The sequence below is a fragment of the Macaca nemestrina genome, chromosome 15 (assembly GCF_043159975.1).
Source record: "Macaca nemestrina isolate mMacNem1 chromosome 15, mMacNem.hap1, whole genome shotgun sequence".
NCBI classification, from domain to species: Eukaryota; Metazoa; Chordata; class Mammalia; order Primates; family Cercopithecidae; genus Macaca; species Macaca nemestrina.
This window is the reverse complement of record NC_092139.1, coordinates 90,885,877-90,903,498: the sequence shown is the minus strand read 5'-3', so window position 1 is coordinate 90,903,498 and position 17,622 is coordinate 90,885,877. Positions and strand designations below refer to the sequence as shown.

The following is a 17,622-nucleotide window of genomic DNA, read 5'->3' as shown; positions in this document are numbered from 1 at the left end:
CAAAGTCCATCCTCTTGGCTCAACACTGCAGAGTCCTTGGTGCCAGCAAGTGGCAAAGCCTCAGGGCTTACGTTCAGTGTTTTGTGGCCACTTGCTTCACTCCAGTCGCACTCCCTGGAATGTGACAGCCTTGGTCTTCCTGCTCCTGCCAGCATAGTGCCATCCCTCGCATTCCCTGGGTTTATTTCTTCCCTTCTCCAGGCCTGTGTTTCTCCATCTTTAAAATGACAGGGAAGCTAGAGCCCTCCTAAGTCCTTGCAAGTGCACACCCCTAAATTCATCTGCCAAGTTGTAAGCCCAGGCCTGCCCCTTGCTGCCAGGGAGCCCCCCAAGGCCTGTCATGGAGCCTGTCAAATAGTATCAGGGTCACATATCACTTTCTAAAACAAATCCCACTGAAAGCATGTCAGCCAAAGCATAATGTTTTCTAGAGAATAAGGAACATTTCTGCAAAGAAAGTGGAAGTAATAACTATTTTATTTTATTTAGATAGAGTATCTCTCTCTTGCCCAGAGTAGAATGCAGTGGTGTAATCACAGCTTACTACAGCCTCCAACTCCTGGGCTCAAGCCATCCTCCCATCTCAGCCTCCCTGAGTAGCTGGGACTACAGGTGCGCACCAAGATGCCCAAGCTAGTTTAAAAAATTTTTTCTGTAGAGGCAGGGTCTCGTTGTGTTGCCTAGGCTGATCCTCCCACCTCTGCCTACCAAAGTGCTGGGATTAGAGATGTGAGCCATGACAGCTGGCCAGTAATAATGATTTTTTAACTGGAAAAAAAGTAAGGAAAGATGAGAAATTCAGATTTCCATGTTAAAGTTTTGAAAGGAGGTAGACACTCAGAGAAGGCAACGGCTGCCTTCCCCTCACCTCTGGATAACTTCAGTCAGAGGCCCGAGGAGGAGCTGTCAGGATTCTGGTCCAAGGCTCAGCCTGTCTTGCAAGTTCAAAACCTAATTTGGGGTGCGAGTGGTGGCTCATGCCTGTAACCCCAACACCTTGGGAGGCTGAGGCAGGCAGATCACCTGAGTTCAGGAGTTTGAGACCAGCCTGGCCAACATGGTGAAACCTTGTCTCTACTAAAAATATAAAAATTACCTGGGTGTGCTGGCATATACCTGTAATCCCAGCTACTCGGGAGGCTGAGGCAGGAGAATTGCTTGAACTCTACAGGCAGAGGTTGCAGTGTGCCGAGACTGCGCCATTGCACTCCAGGCTGGGTGACAAGAGGGTAACTCCACCTAAACAACAACAACAACAACAACAACAAAAAACAATTAATTTGGTCCATGTTTCAGGGTTCATCATTTTCTTTGGGTCTGACTCACATAAACCAACTCACAAAGGCTGTATTTATTAATTTATAGAAAACAAGATAAAAGTGAAAGTATGTGGGGTTCTTTTTTTTTTTTTTTTTTTGACTTAGCCTCTCTCTGTCACTCAGGCTGGAGTGCAGTGGTGCAATCTCTGCTTACTGCAACCTCTGCCTCACGAGTTCAAGCGATTCTCGTGCCTCAGCCACCCAGGCAGCTGGGATTTCAGGTATGTGCCACCATGCTCAGCAAATTGTTGTATTTTTAGTAGAGACAAGGTTTCACCATGTTGGCCAGGCTGGTCTTGAACTCCTGGCCTCAAGTGATCTGCCAGCGTCAGCCTCTCAAAGTGCTGGGATTACAGGCGTGAGCCACCGTGCCCGGCCTGGAAAAAAGAGAAAAGTCATTTAGACAGAATGCTCCCAAACATTGCTCAGTGCTCTCTTGGCTGTATAGTCTCCTAGAAAGCCTCGTGGGTGTTACTGGCCAGGACCAGGTCCGTTCTGCCCATGCACAGTAAATTAATCACTGTGACACTAGTTTTGCAAAAGAGAAAAGATTTATTCACAGGGCACCAAGCAAGGAGGTAGGATAATAGCTCTCAAATCCACCTCCCTGAAAATAAGGCTTAGGGATAAGCCTTGCTTCCAAGCAATAGAGCACAGACCCCAGCCACACTCAAGGGGAGGGGGCTATACAAGGATGTGAATACCAGTCTGCCTGCCTCGTGGGCCTACAACGCAGAAGGGCCATGCACTTGGTTTAAAGCTTTGCCGTTGCCATCTTGACATTCTTAACAATTTAAAAATAAGGGTCCCCACATTTTCCTGTGTAGCCAGTCCTGTCCAAGGAGTCCGAAGAGCTCATGAGGGTGGACAAGGCACTGTCTGCTCTGGGCAGGGATGTGGCCACTAACAGCTGTTCTCCCGTCTCCCAGCCCCTACCCCAGGGCCACACCTTCCCCGTGGTCTCTCACATTCTTGTTTATTTGTTTGTTTGTTTTCTGAGACAGGGTCCTGCTGTTACCCAGGCTGGAGTGAGTGCAGTGGTGCAAACTTAGCTTACGGCAGCCTCGACCTGGGCTCAAACAATCCTTCTGCCTCAGCCTCCCATGTAACTCAGACCACCAGAGCATGTCACCATGCTTGGCTGATTTTTTGACTTGGTAGAAACGAGTTTGCACTTTGTTTCCCAGGGTGGCCTCAAATTCCTGGGCTCAAGTGATCCTCCCACCTCAGCCTCCCAAAGTGCTGGGATTACAAAGACGTGATCCACCGCCCCTGGCCTCCCTCACATTCTTGACATTTAAAGTTACCGTCATTGACAAGGAACATGGTTACACTCAAATTTACTCAAGAAAAAACCTCTTTTCTCCGTTAAAGAGCTATGTGGCCTAGCTGCTTCCTACTCTAGTTGAGGTCTTCTTTTTCCTTTTTCTTCTTCTTCTCTCTTGTTTTTTAGAGACCAGGTCCTGCTATGTTGCCCAGGCTGGTCTCAAAGTTCTAGCCTCAAGAGACCCTCCTGCCTTGTCCTCCCAAAGTGTTGGGATTACGGGTGTGAGCCACTCTGTCCAGCCTCAAACTGTGCTCATTAGATCAGCAGCAGCAGCAGCCTTGCCTGGGAGCTTGTTAGAAATATACTACCAGGCTCCCACCCCTAAACCCAGACCTACTGAATCAGACAGAGTCTGTATTTTCATAAGATCCTCAGGTGATCCAAATGCGCCTCAAACTTCGAGGAGCTTTGATCCAGAACCTGCGCTGGAGGCCACCGGGGGCCACCCTGTTCTTCACAGACTGCAAGGCACGTTTTTTTTCTTGACTCTTCTCTCTGTCCCAATGTCTCCTTCTCTCTGTGTCTGACCCTGAGGACCCTATGACATCTTCTCAGGGGAGTTTCCACTGCCAAAGGCCTGATTCTCTCTCTCTTTTTTTTTTTTTTTTTTTTGAGACGGAGTTTCACTCTTCGTTGCCCAGGCTGGAGTGCAGTGGCATGATCTCTGCTCACCACAACCTCTGCCTCCCAGGTTCAAGAGATTCTCCGGCCTCAGCCTCCCGAGTAGCTGGGATTACAGGCATGCACCACCACGCCTGGCTAATTTTTTGTGTTTTTGGTAGAGACAGGGTTTCTCCATGTTGGTCAGGCTGGTCTCGAACTCCTGAACTCAGATGATCTGCCCACCTCAGCCTCCCAAAGTGCTGGATTACAGGCATGACCCACTGTGCCCAACTGCCAGAGGCCTGATTCCCTAGAATCTGATGTGCTCTTCTAGACACCAATCTCTACCTGGGCTCTTGTTGAAGAAGCCAATCAGCTTGTTGGTTGGAGCTCACGTCATATAAAACATGGCCACCTTCCAAGCCCTGTGTGTGGACAATGAGATAGGGACAAGTAGGCATATCACGTTCTGATACCTGGGCCCACGTCTGTCCTCAGGCCCCCAGGATATACTTTTATGGGGAGTTTTCCTCCCTTCCCCCAATATGGTCACTCATAACTTTACACCCAACAGTCAAACAGGAGTGGAAGCTATAGGGTTTCATGAAAGCAATAGGCTAGGCTGTGGGGCTGAGTAAAAGGCGCTGGACTGCGGTAGGTCTTACTCCAAGACGGCCAAATGGAAGGGCTTTTAGCTTTCTTTGTTTTTGTTTTATATCTTGAGATAAAATGTTCAATTTCTACACTTTAGAATAAAAAGAGCCATACTTTATGTTTCATATTTTTTGTATGCTTCCTTCCATACTCTTTTGAACAATGCAATCATATTTTCATTATAAGGTGTAATTCACATACCATAATGTCCACTTTTTCAAAGTATACTTTAAAATTCAATTGGTTTAAAGTCAATTCAGTGGTTTTTAGTATATTAACCAAGTTTTGTCACCATCACAATGATCTAATTCTAGATCATTTTCATCACCCCAAAGAGAAACTCTGTACCCATTAAACAGTCACTCCCCATTTCCCTCTTCTCCTAGCCCCTGGTAACCATTCATCTACTTTCTACCTCTGTGGACAGGAAGTATTTGCCTCTTCTGGACATTTCACTCAAATGGAATAATGAAATATGTCGCCTGTTATGACTGGCTTCTTTCATTTAGCATTATGTTGTCAAGATTCATCCATGTTGTAGCATATCACAGTACTTCATCCCTTCTTATGGCTGAATTATATTCTATTTTATGTATACACCACATTGTGTTTATCCATTCACCAGTTGATGGACTTTTGCATTGATTCTATGTTTCAGCTATTGTGAATATTGCTGTGATGAACGTTCATGTGCAAGTTTTTGTCTGGACATATGTCTTCAGTCGTCTTGGGTATATACCTAGGAATGGAGTTGCTGGATAATATAACTCTATGTTGCCCGGGCACAGTGGCGCACACTTGTAATCCTAGCACTTTGGGAGGCTGAGCTGGGTGGATCACCTGAGGTCAGGAGTTTGAGACCAGCCTGGCCAACATTGTGAAACCCCGTCTCTACTAAAAATGCAAAAGCTAGCTGGGCATGGTGGTGCCTGCCTGTAATCCCAGCTACTCAGGAGGCTGAGGCAGGAGAATTGCTTGAATCCAGGAGACGGAGGTTGCAGTGAGCCGAGATGGCACCACTGCACTTTAGCCTGGGTGACAGAGCAAGAATCTGTCTCAAAAAAAAAAAAAAAAAAAAAGAAACAAACCAAAAAACCAAACTCATATATATATAATGTAATATATACATAATATATTATATATACATTATAATATATATATTTAACTTTTGGAGGAACTGCAAGCTGTTTTCCCAAGTGGCTATACATTTTACATTCTCAGCAGCAGCACACGAGGGTTCCAATTTCTTCACACATCTTCAACAATACTTTTAATCTGTCTTTTCTATTATACCCCTCGTAGAGTGTGTGAAGTGGTATCTCATTGTAGTTTGATTGGCAATGTCTTGATTATAGTAGCTTTGAAGTAAGTTTTGAAATTGGGAAGCATGAGTCCTACAACTTTTTCTTTTTCAAAACTATTTTGGAGATTCTGAGTCACTTTAATTTCCACATGAATATTAGGGCCAATTTGTCAGTTTGTACAAACAAGCCAAATGGAATTTTAATGCAGATTGTGTTGAATTTGACATCTTAACATTACTATGCCTTCCAATCATGAACATGGGATGTCCTCCCATTTATTAAGGTCTTCTTTAAGTTTCCCCCCAACTTTTAAATTATGAAAACATTTAAAATCCAGAAAATGAAAGGACTAGTACAACAGCACTAATATATGCAACCCCAGTTTCAACTTACTGTTTTTTGAACGTAAGATACCAACATCATGACACCCCACCTAAGGACTTTTTAGCAAAACATTCTAATTTTTTACTTCTCTACTGGGATTATTGTTTGTCTTCCTCCACAATAACGTGAACACTAAAGGTAGAAATTTTTGCCTATTTTGTTCACTACTGATTCCTCTGCACCAAAAACACTGCCTGGTGGTGGGTACTTTTCTAGTTTTAGGAAGGAGAAGACAAGATACAGGTCCTGACTCTGGTTCTGCCTCTCATTCATATGCTGCTCTGAAGATCCCTTCCCCTTGAAGAACTTGTTTTCTCATCTACAAAATGGGGATAATACTAGTACTCATCAGGGTAGTTGTGAGGATTAAACAGGGTACGAGATGTAAAATTGCATGCTGTCAGATGGTTTTGTGTTCCCATCTAGCTCCATGAGGGAGAGGATTTGCTCTGGTCCAGCCCTCTGGGCTCTGGGCTTCTAATGGGCAGACAGCTTCCTCCATGAGGTTTGGAACTGCAGATCCTGGCACAGTCCCTCAAGACAAGCTTTTTGACTTGAACTGCTGATGGTCTTCCATGCACAATTCAACAGAAATCCAGCAGCATACACTTCCTTGTATGCACTTGCCCCTCTTTTTACATTTATTACACATTCATTGCTACCTAATAATCCCTTATACTTATGTTTTACTTTATCCAATCATTCAACAGTTTTCAACAGAACTACCAAGAGGAGAGATTTTTCAACTTCATTAGACCCTGATATTATATTTTTAACATTTCTTCCACGGATTGTTGAATGTTTCCAACGATTGACCTACCTTCCCTTGGCCTTATCTGCATTCCAGATTTGGTTGTATGTCCATCTCTATCTTGCCAGACTTGCCTCACAGACCCAGCTTGAACACAAGATGGGTGCTTGCTGAAGAGCAGGACTCATTCTGTTGAACCTGCGTGTTTTCTCAGGTCAGATTGCTTGGTGGTGTTCCTTTAATTTCTTTCAACAGCACATTATAGTTTGCTGTGTTTAAGTGTTGCTTTTCTTTGGTTAAACTTATTCTAAGTATTTTATTCTTTTTGATGCTATTGTAAATGGAAATGTTGTTTTAATTTTTTGATCCTTTATTGCAAATGTGTACTATGGATTTTTGTGTATTAATCTTGTATCCTGCAACCTTGCTGAACTTGCTTATTAGCTCTAATGGTTTTTAAGCGAGTTCCTATAATGTCATCTGTGACTAAAGATAGTTTTACTTCTTTCTTTCTGATCTGGATGCTTTTTCTTCCTTTTTTTTTTTTTTTTTTTTTTTTGCCTAATTGCCCTAATAAGTAGAGGTGGTGTGAATGAACATTCTTGTCCTGTTCCTGATCTTAGAGGGGAAATACTCGATCTTTCACAATGAATGAGGTATGGTGTTAGTTATAGGTTTTTCATAGATGCTCTTTATCAGGTTGAGGAAGTTCCTTTCTAGTCTTCATCTGCTGAGTAATTTTATCGTAAAAGGATGTTAGATTTTGTCAAATGCCTTCTCTGCATTAGGATGATCATGTGACTTTCTATTAGCATGGTATGCTACATTGATTGATTTTTGTATATTGAACCACATTTATACTCCTGGGATAAATCCTACCTGGTCAAGGTGTATAATCCTTTTAATATGCTGCTGAATTTGATTTGCTAATATTTTGCTGAGGATTTTTACATCTATATTTATAAGGATATTGCTTTGTAACTTTATTTTCTTATAATGTCTTTTTCTGTCTTTGGTATCAGAGTAATTCTGGCTTCATAGAACGAGTTGAAAAATATTTCTTCCTGTTCTATTTTTTGGAAGAGTTTGTGAAGGCTTTGTGTTAGTTCTTCAAGCTTTTGGTTGAATTCACCAGTGAAGCCATCTGGTCCTGGGCTTTTCTTTTTAGGAATTTTTAAAAATTAATATTTTAATCTTTTTATTTGTTACAGTTCTATTCAAATTGTATCTTTCTTCCTAAGTCAGTTTCGGTAGATTTTATGTTTCTAAAATTTTCTCATTTCATCAAGGTTATCTCATTTGTTCACATACAATTACTCATAGTATTTCTTTATAAACCTTTGTACTTCTCTAATACCAGTAGTGATGTGTCCATTTTCTTTCTGTCTGGTGTCTGTTTTTTTTTTTTTTTTCATTTTTTGAGATTAGGTTTTCCTGTGTTACCCAGGCTGGAGTACAGTGGTGCAGTCATAGCTCAATGTAACTTTGAACTCCTGGCTAAAGTGATCCTCCCACCTCAGTCACCGAATTAGCTAGGACTACAGGCATGCACCAACACACTCAGCTAATTTTTCTTTCTTTCTTATTTATTTATTTATTTTTGAGACGGAGTTTCGCTCTTGTCACCCAGGGTGGAGTGCAGTGGTGTGATCTCGGCTCACTGCAACCTCTGATTCTCAGGTTCAAGCGATTCTCCTGCCTCAGCCTCCCGAGTAGCAGGGATTACAGGTGCCCGCCACCATGCCCAGTTCATTTTTTATTTTTAGTAGAGACAGGGGTTTCACCATGTTGGCCAGGCTGGTCTCAAACTCCTGACATCAGGTGATTTGCCCGCCTCACCCTCCCAAAATGCCGGAATTACAGGCATGAACCACTGGGCCTTGCCTCCCAGCTAATTAAAAAAAATAAATCTTTTTGTAGAAACAAGTCTCACTATATTGCTCAGGCTGGTCTCAATCTCCTGGCCTCAAGTGATCCTGCTCCCAAAGTGATCAGCCTCCCAAAGTGCTGGGATTACAGGTGTGAGCCATTGTACCCATCTTCCATTTTCTTGGTGAATAATTTGAGTCTTATTTTTTCACTTGGCTGTTCTAACTAAAGGCTTGCCAATTTTTGTTGATCTTTTCAGAGATCCAATTTTTGGTTTCATTGATTTTCTCTATTGTTTTTCTATTTTCTATTTCATTTATCTCCATTCTAATCTTTATTATTTCCTGTCTTCTACTGGTGTTGGGTTTAGGTTGCTCTTATTTTTCTAGTTCCTTAAAGCATAAAGTTAGGTTATTGATTCAAGATCGTTCTTAACTCGTGTTTACAGCTATAAATTTTCCTCTTAGCACTGCTTGTGCTGCATCCTATAAATTTGGGCATGTTGTGTTTTCATTTTTATTCATTCAAGATACTTTTTAATTTCCCTTGTGATTTCATTTTTGACCCACTGATTGTTTAAGAGTGTGCTGTTTAATTTCTATGTGCTTGTGAATTTTCCAGTTTTCCTTCTGTTCTTGATTTTTAACTTTATTCCACTGTGTCCAGAGACCATACTTTGCATGATTTCAATCTTCTTAAATTTAAGACTTAGGACCAATTATATGCTCTATACTGGAGAATATTCCACGTGCTCTTCAGAAGAATGCTTATTCTGCTCCTGGCAGGTGGAATGTTCTGTTCATGTCTAGTGTGCGCAATTGGTTTATAGTGCTTTTCAAGTCCTCTATTTCCTTGATGGTCTTCTGTAGTTTTTCTATCCATTACTGAAAGTGGGGGCCAGGCACAGTGGCTCACACCCCTAATCCCAACACTTTGGGAGGCTGAGGCGGGCAATTTGCCTGAGCTCAGGAGTTTGAGAAAAATACAAAAAAAAAAATTAGTTGGGTGTGGTGGCGTGTGCCTGTAATCCCAGCTACTCGTGAGGCAGGAGGATCACTTGAATCTGGGAGGCGGAGATTGCAGTGAGCCCAGATTGTGCCACTGCACTCCAGCCTGAGTGACAGAGTGAGACTTCATCTCAAAAAAAAAAAAAAAAAAGAAAGAAAGTGGAGTATTGAAGTCACCAACTATTATTACTGACAATGTAGCCATATTTAACCCTTTACTTTTAAAATTCTTTTTGGAAACTGGAAGGATCTGTAACCACCACCCACTCCCACATCAGACCCTGTGCATACGCCAACTATCTGTTGCTCAGCAGCTGTGATGGTTGTTCCAGCTCTTTATTAGGCAAAGAAGAGGTGTCTTTTTTAGCATTTCCTTTAAGGAAGGTGGCTCAGATTGTTGAGCCAGCCAGGCCCTGCAGGATGGCTGCAATTAGGATCACAAGTACTTCTCCCGAAACTCACAGATTCTCTGCGTGACCATTGGATCCAATGTTGAAAAGTCCCAGTCGGCCAACTGCATTAGTCGATCGTGGGCCTCCTTAAAGAGGCCAGAGCCAATATTCAGCTCCACCCGCATGCGCCACTCAGCTAGCTTGGAGCTGTTGAGGAAGACATTATAGTTGGCTGCCATGGGCTGTGGATAGACAAAGAGGAAGATGTGGTCAGCCTGGGGACCAGCCCTACCTGGGTCCTCTCCCACAGCCTCAGGCCCCCGCCTCCAACATCTGCCTCTGCAAAGAAATAGGCTGCTGACCCCCAAGGCCTGAGCAAGGGGGTCCCAGACTATGTAATAGATGTACATGGGGATGGAGGATCCAGAATCCCCCAGGGTCTCTGGTCACTGATCTTCTTGCTCTAAGCCTTCTGGACCATGCTGAGAGGGCTCCCGGCCCAGGCAGCTCCCACTTCTCCAGCCTGCGACCTCACATGAATTCTGCCTTCTTCCAAGGAAACCCCTTATCCCAGGGGTGTATATGTGGATGAGGGAGAGAACTCAGGTTTTTTTCCCCATGTTTAACCTCCCACTGTGATCAGGCTCAGGGGCTAGAATGGGAGACCTGGCAAGCAGTCTACCCTGCAGTTTGGCTGGCTCACTAAGACAGTCTACCCTGCAGTTTGGCTTGTTCACTAAGACAGTCTACCCTGGACTTTGGCTTTGCACCCAAGGTCTTTGGGAAGCCCAAGAAGGGGTGGGTGGTGGGTGACATGTAAGGGGTGGGGGCGAAGCATATGTCTGAGCCCTCGGGACAGGCCAGAATGATTTTTCCTGGTGCTGGTCTGCACTGCAAACAGACCAAAGAGACTAATTTTCATATGAGCCAGAGATCTCTGGGATGAGGAAAGGAACACTGCATTTCCTGGCCAAGCCACCAGGATCCCAGGTGCCTCCTCCTGGGCATAGCTCTGGCTGATATGAAAATTAGTCTCTTCGGTCAGCGTGCAGTGCCCTAGCTGGTGTGCAGGATGGCCAGTTTAGACCCTGGCCAGTGTCTTGAGAGGCAGAACTGGTCACCCTCCCCTGCATGGAGAGGCCACATAAATGCCCCATACTCAGGTGTGCCTCCAAATGCACAGTGGATGCCCCTCAGACCCAGCCAGGAGAGCTGTCCTCCATAGCTGTCTGTCTGGAGCTCTGGGAACGAGGCAGGGCCAGAAGGAACCCCAGGGGCCAGTGAACATTTCCTGGCGAGTCCAGCAAGAGGAGGCGGTATCTGGGATGCTGGTGGACTGACCAGGAAATGCAGTGTTCTTCTCTATCCCAGGCTCACCCTCCAGCTCCTCCCACACCGAAGAATCTTTGTCAAGTGTGGAGAACTGTGATCCTCCCTGATTCACAATGTTCTGTGCTTCCTGTTGCCCCCAGACTGAGTCCAGGCCCCCAGACCTGGCTCCCACAGCCCCCATGGCAGCTCTACCTGCCTTTCCCGCCTCTCCAGCCTATCCTCAAGTGATGGCCCCACTGGTCACAGAGGAGTCCCACCTCTGCCCAAGGTCTAACCCTCCTCCACCCCAACCCACACCTGCATCATCTCCACCACGGCCACCAAGTCAGCCAGTGAGATTTGGTCCCCGGTGAGGAACATCTTATCCTGCAGAAAATACTCCTCGAAGAGCCGCAGGCTGTTCTTCACCTCTTCCACTGCATGCTCCATCTTCTCAGCTGAAACTTCCTCCCCTGTTATCTTTGGGATCAGCAACTGGCCAGGGTTGGGAAGAGGAGGGAAGAGGAGGCTGCACTCCAGGGCCACCTGCCCTGCCTGGTCTCTGTACTCTTGTCTGCTGGATAGATACTGGACAGTTCCCAGGACATAAAGTAGTTTCACCTCTTGTAGCAGTTCTGATTGGTGGAAGTTGCTGGGAACCATGTGTTCACAAGGATTTGGGGAGCTCAGCAGGTATAAGTCCTGTGACTGATTAGTGATGCCTGTGACAGGCATCGAATTTGATGTAACCAATCATGTACACATGTATTGGTTATTTGTCACCTTCAAATTTTCTATTTTCTTTTTTTTTTTGTTTTGTTTTTGAGATGGAGTCTCACTCTGTTGCCCATGCTGGAGTGCAGTGGCGGGATCTCAGCTCACCGCAACCTCTGCCTGCTGGGTACAAGAGATTCTCCTGCCTCAGCCTCTGGAGTAGCGGGGATTACAGGCACGTGCCACCATGCCTGGGTAACTTTTGTATTTTTAATAGAGATGGGGTTTCACCATGTTGGCCAGGCTGTTCTCGAAGTCCCAACCTTGTGATCTGCCTGCCTTGGCCTCCCAAAGTGTTGAGATTACAGGCATGAGCCACCGCGCCCGGCCATCTTCAAATTTTCTATGAGCTTTTTTTTTTTTTTTTTTTTTTTTGAGATGGAGTCTCACTTTGTCACCCAGGTTGGAGTGCAGCGGCATGATCTCAGCTCACTGCAACCTCCACTTGGCTGGTTTAAGCAATTCTCCTGCCTCAGCCTCCTGAGTAGCTAGGATTACAGGTGCCCACCACCACACTGGCTAATTTTTTTTGTATTTTTAGTAGAGACAGTGTTTCACAATTTTGGACAGGTAGGTCTTGAATTCCTGACCTCAAGTGATCCACCTGCCTTGGCCTCCCAAAGTATTGGGATTACAGGCTTGAGCACAACACCTGGCCTTCTGTGGGCCTTTCGACGCTGAGATTCTCTAGTTCGGAATGAAATGCCTCAAATGCTGTCCTGGGTAAGTCATATCAGCCCCTCCTGTATGCCCTTCCCCTCGCCCTAATAAGACTCTTTCATGCCCATTGTTTCAGTCCACACCCCTGACAGCTCTGTAAGGCAGGCAGGAGAAGGAGCTGAGGAAATGAGGCCCAGAGAGGGAGGGAGACTTACTTACTAGAGTTCACCGGCAATCAGCAGGGCCAGAACTGGCCACCAGCCTCCCTGACTCCCTTGTGCCCTTGTCCCCAGGCCCCAGAAGTGATCCTGCTCACCTTGAGCCAGAGTATCTTCTTCATGGGCAGCTGAAAGGCCGCGTGTTGCCAAGCCATGAACTCATCCACACTGGCACGTACATGCAGGTCTGGCGGGTACCAGTGTGATGGAGCGCTGTACTTGCGGCACAGGTAGTAGAGGATGGCCACACTGCAGAAAGGGCCGGTCAGGGGCACTGCCCTTGCCTTCCTGAGTGCCAGTACATCAACCACCCCAATATGCCCTGGGCCCAACTGCTGGGGCTTCCAGAGCAAGAAGGAGCCCAAATGGCCCCGGGAAAGGCCTTCACCAGAGCTGTCTGTCTGACAGTCAGTAAGGGCAGGGAAGGAGCCCTGCAGGGTGAGTAGGAGTTGGGGGCTGGTGGTGTAACAAAGAGTAGGCCAGCAAGGGGAACAACACGTGTCAAATCAGGATGCTGAGGCGGGTGGATCGCTTGAGTCCAAGAATCTGAGGCTGCAGTGAGCCAAGATCACGCCACTGCACTCCAACTTCGGTGAAAGAACAAGATCCTTTTTCAAAACAGAAACAGGCCAGGCACGATGGCTCACACATGTAATCCCGGCACTCTGGGAGGCCAAGGGCGGGCAGATCTCTTGAGGCCAGGAGTTGGAGACCAGCCTGGCCAACGTGGTGAAACCCTGTCTCTACTAAAATGAAAATACAAAAATTAGCTGGGTGTGGTGACACACACCTGTAATCCCACCTACTTGGGAGCCTAAGGCATGGGAGTCACTTGAACCTGGGAGGCACAGGTTGTAGTGAGCCAAGATTGTGCCACTGCACTCCAGCCTGGGCCACAAAGCAAGACTCTGTCTCAAAAAACCAACAAATAAAAACACATGCTGAAATACCAGGGTAAGGGCAGCAAGGTGAATCTGAAGAACGGAAAGTAGGTGGGTGCAACTGGAAGGAGGGTGGGGGTGGTTGGGGAGTGGTGAGGCAGCAAGAGACACTGTGGAGGCCACAGAGGGTAGCCCCAGGAGATGTAGGGAAGTTATGGACTTAATCCATAAGATTAGGTGTTATACAAGCCAGGGCATGAAAGGATCCATCTCTCTGGTGCTGGATGGAGGGTGAGCCCGAGGGAGCAGAATGGACGACAGCAGGGCCAGCAACTATCGGGAAGGTTGTAATGTCCGGGAATGGTGGAGGTCATGGGGACAGAGGGAAGGGGACGGAGGGGAGACATGCTTCGGAGGGGTATCCTAGGCCTTGCTGATTGATGGCTGGTGTGGGAACCTCCACAGGACAAGTGCTCCTTTGTTATCATCAACAGCAACCTTGCCAAGGTAAAAAAGTTAGGGCATGGAGAGAGCTACCGATTAGAGAGTGGCGGGAGAGACAGCAACTGGCTGCAAGATTCAGAACTTGTTTGGATCCTGATCCAAACAAACTGCCAAGAAAATATTTAGGAGATAATCAGAGAGTTTTGAACAGGAGCCAGACATTAGATGAAATCTAGGAATTATTGTTAATTTTGTGAGGTATCTTAATGGTAATGTAGTGATCCTACCCTCTCTCCTAGCCCAGGCTGGAGTGCAGTGGCGCAATCAGAGTTCACTGCAGTCGTGAACTCCTGGCCTCAAGCGATCCTCCCGTGTCAGCCTCTCAAAGTGCTGGGATTATAGGCATGAGCTACCATGCCCAGTCTGTTGCTTTTCTTTTCTTTCTTTCTTTTTTTTTTTTTTAAGAACTCTTATCTCTGAGAGGTATGTTCCTAAACATTTATTGATTTGTTTACTATTTATTTTTATTTTTGAGATGGGATCTTACTCTGTTGTCCAGGCTGAAGAACAATGACTCAATCTCGGCTCACTGCAACCTCTGCCTCCCGGGCTCAAGCAGTCTTTCCCCTCAGCCTCCTGAGTAGCTGGGACTACAGGTGCAGACCACCACGCTAGCTAATTTTTGTATTTTTTGTAGATATGGGGTTTTGCCATGTTGTCCAGGCTAGGCTGGTCTTGAACACATGAGCTCAGGCCATCCCCCAACTTCAGCCTCCCAAAGTGCTGGGATTACAGGTGTGAGCTGGCCCCTAAACATTTATGACTGGAATGATGGGATGTCTGGGAGGCAGGGGAATAGAAATGATGTAAAATGGACTCCAGGTTGGCAACAGTCGGAGCTGGGCAATGGGTTTGTGGGGTTCCTCATGCCCCTCATTAGTTAGTATTCACTCTCCTTTAGTGTATGTGTGAGGTTTTCCATGGTGAAATAGACAAATGCGCGCACTGTGTCTCCCAGGAGGAGCAGAGACACATGGTGCAAGGGCCCTGGGGAAGACTTACCTTTCACTTAAGATAAATTTCCCATCTTTGAGGCTGGGCAGCTTCCTGAGGGGGTTGATGTCAATGTATTCTTTGCTGTGGTGGTGACCTGGGAGGGGCAGGGAAGGTATGAGGCTGTGGGACTCCAGGGGAGAGAGAACTGAGACTCCCAGAGACACAAATACCTCCCTCTCTATTTTCTCAAGAAGAGGGAACTGAGACCCAGAGGGACATCGCGTCTCACCCCAGGTCATAGGGCAAGGCAGTTGCAGAACCGGACTGGGATCAGAACTGGTGGCTCCCAGGCTACTCCACCCTAGGTTTAGTGACTCCCGTGCCTCCTACCTGTGTCCAAGGACAAGGATGACCCTTTGGCCCAGAAGCTGGAGGCCTCCCCCTCCAGCTTCCCCCAGCTGGGGGGAGGCCTCCAGCTTTGGGCCCACCCCCAAAGCTGAATCTGAAGCCACAGCCTTTGAATCACCTGAAGCCCTGAGGGACTGAGTCCCATCCCCACTCCCATCGCCCTCACTCCTCTGTCCCCTCTTTTTTTTTTTTTTTTTTTTTTTTGAGACGGAGTCTCGCTCTGTCGCCCAGGCTGGAGTGCAGTGGCCGGGTCTCAGCTCACTGCAAGCTCCGCCTCCCGGGTTCACGCCATTCTCCTGCCTCAGCCTCCGGAGTAGCTGGGACTACAGGCGCCCGCCACCTCGCCCGGCTAAGTTTTTGTATTTTTAGTAGAGACGGGGTTTCACCATGTTAGCCAGGATGGTCTCGATCTCCTGACCTTGTGATCCGCCCGTCTCGGCCTCCCAAAGTGCTGGGATTACAGGCTTGAGCCACCACGCCCGGCCACTCTCTGTCCCCTCTTTAAGGAAGCCGGGCCCAGCACACAGCTGGACATCCAAAAGGAAGCCTCTCAGACACAATCGGGGTCATCTGTACAGGGAACCTGATGTGGGGGCAGGAATTGAAACTCTTTCTGGACCAGCTGCTTCCCGTTGGGGGCTCCACTCGCACCCCATTCATTTCCAAAGCTTCCCTGTCTCTTCCTCTGTGTTCTAGAGGCTTCTGCTTTTGCAGGTTGAGGTTTTGGAGCCCCTCTGTGCTCAGGATGGAGTTGGAGCCCACCCGTCTGACCCTCACTCGGGGTCAGTGGGAGCCCTGAGCCGTTCTGAACACTGGGGAAGACGGGTGTAGACAGACTGTGCTCTTCTGCCCCCTTTGCCAACCTGGCAGGCAGGTGCTGAGTTCACAAGGTCCTAGACTTCCACAAGGAAGCCAGGGTGCCTGGTGGGAGCTCAGGGAGTCCCAGATGCTCTTCCTTCCCCCTTCTCCTCGAAAAGCCTGTTCATCTCCGGCATGGGGACTGTCATTAGTGGGGAATGACTAAGGTAGGCTAGACAGGGATGCAGCCTACAAGCCCCCTGGCATCATTTCTTTCCTGGGGACCTCTGGGGTGACTCCCTTGTCTCTGTCTCTGCTCCTCAGAAACACCCCTATCAGGCTGGGCATGGTGGCTTATGACTGTAACCCCAGCATTTTGGAGGCTGAGGTGGGCAGATCACTTGAGGTTCAGATTTTGAGACCAGCCTGGTCCACATGGTGAAACTCCTTTTAAAAATACAAAAAATTAGGCCGGGCGCGGTGGCTCAAGCCTGTAATCCCAGCACTTTGGGAGGCCGAGACGGGCGGATCACGAGGTCAGGAGATCGAGACCATCCTGGCGAACACGGTGAAACCCCGTCTCTACTAAAAAATACAAAAAACTAGCCGGGCGCGGTGGCGGGCGCCTGTAGTCCCAACTACTCGGGAGGCTGAGGCAGGAGAATGGCGTGAACCCGGGAGGCGGAGCTTGCAGTGAGCTGAGATCCGGCCACTGCACTCCAGCCTGGGCAGCAGAGCGAGACTCCGTCTCAAAAAAAAAAAAAAAAAAAACAAAAAATTAGCTGGGTGTGGTGGCGAGCACCTCTAATCCCAACTACTTGAGAGGCTGAGGCAGGAGACGCACCTGAACCCAGTGGAGATTGCAGTGAGCAGAGATAGTGCCACTGCACTGCAGCCTGGGCAACAGAGCTAAACTCCATCAAAAAACAAGAAAAAAAGGAAAACCCCAATCTGTGTGCCCTGCATCCCCCAGGACCAGGCCTGCCCGGTAGCAGTGGGAACTGACCTTTCAGCAGATCCACAAACTGAAAGTTGAACCGGATATCATGCTTCTTTGAGAAGATGTAGACGGCACGGCAGGGTGCTGACAGCAGGTCCATGTAGAGCTCCAGGGCCATGTTGAGACACATGCCGGGCCCCACAGCTGCAACTGGCCAGCCACAGACCTGGGCCTATGTCTGGCCAGAGTCCCCTGGCCCTGTGCCCTCTCCAATCTGGACCCAGGACCCTGTGTTCCCCAGGGAAACTTCTTGTTTCCCTTTGTGTTGTCATAAGGCCAGGAAGCCTGCAATTCTTACGGCAGCAAGGATTCTAAGGAGGCCCAGGAGTAGGCTCGGGAGAGGTCTGTGGCAAAGATGTGGCAGCTGTGACCCTAGTCTCCCCCTTCAACATATGCCTATGCCCCGTGGCACCACCTCACAGACACCCTGTCTGAGAAGGGATTATGCCTGGGAATTCCCATGGCTGGACTTTCATTGCAGAACCTGACGAAAGGGGCTTTGCAGGGTCCAGAATGAGGAGG

General features: G+C 47.4%; 1 protein-coding gene across 1 annotated transcript; it reads right to left on the bottom strand.

The window, feature by feature from the left end:
- Window positions 1-301: 301 nt before the first annotated feature.
- LOC105497406 (glutathione S-transferase theta-4-like) lies at window positions 302-17,292 on the bottom strand. Its single transcript, XM_071080148.1, has 6 exons — window positions 17,107-17,292; window positions 14,961-15,048; window positions 12,672-12,822; window positions 11,240-11,416; window positions 9,681-9,852; window positions 302-1,696 (listed from the first exon to the last, which is right to left on the bottom strand). Exons 1-6 carry the CDS (start codon window positions 17,228-17,230, stop codon window positions 1,656-1,658), a joined length of 753 nt encoding a protein of 250 aa, XP_070936249.1. The 5' UTR covers window positions 17,231-17,292; the 3' UTR covers window positions 302-1,655.
- Between the last annotated feature and the right edge of the window lie 330 nt (window positions 17,293-17,622).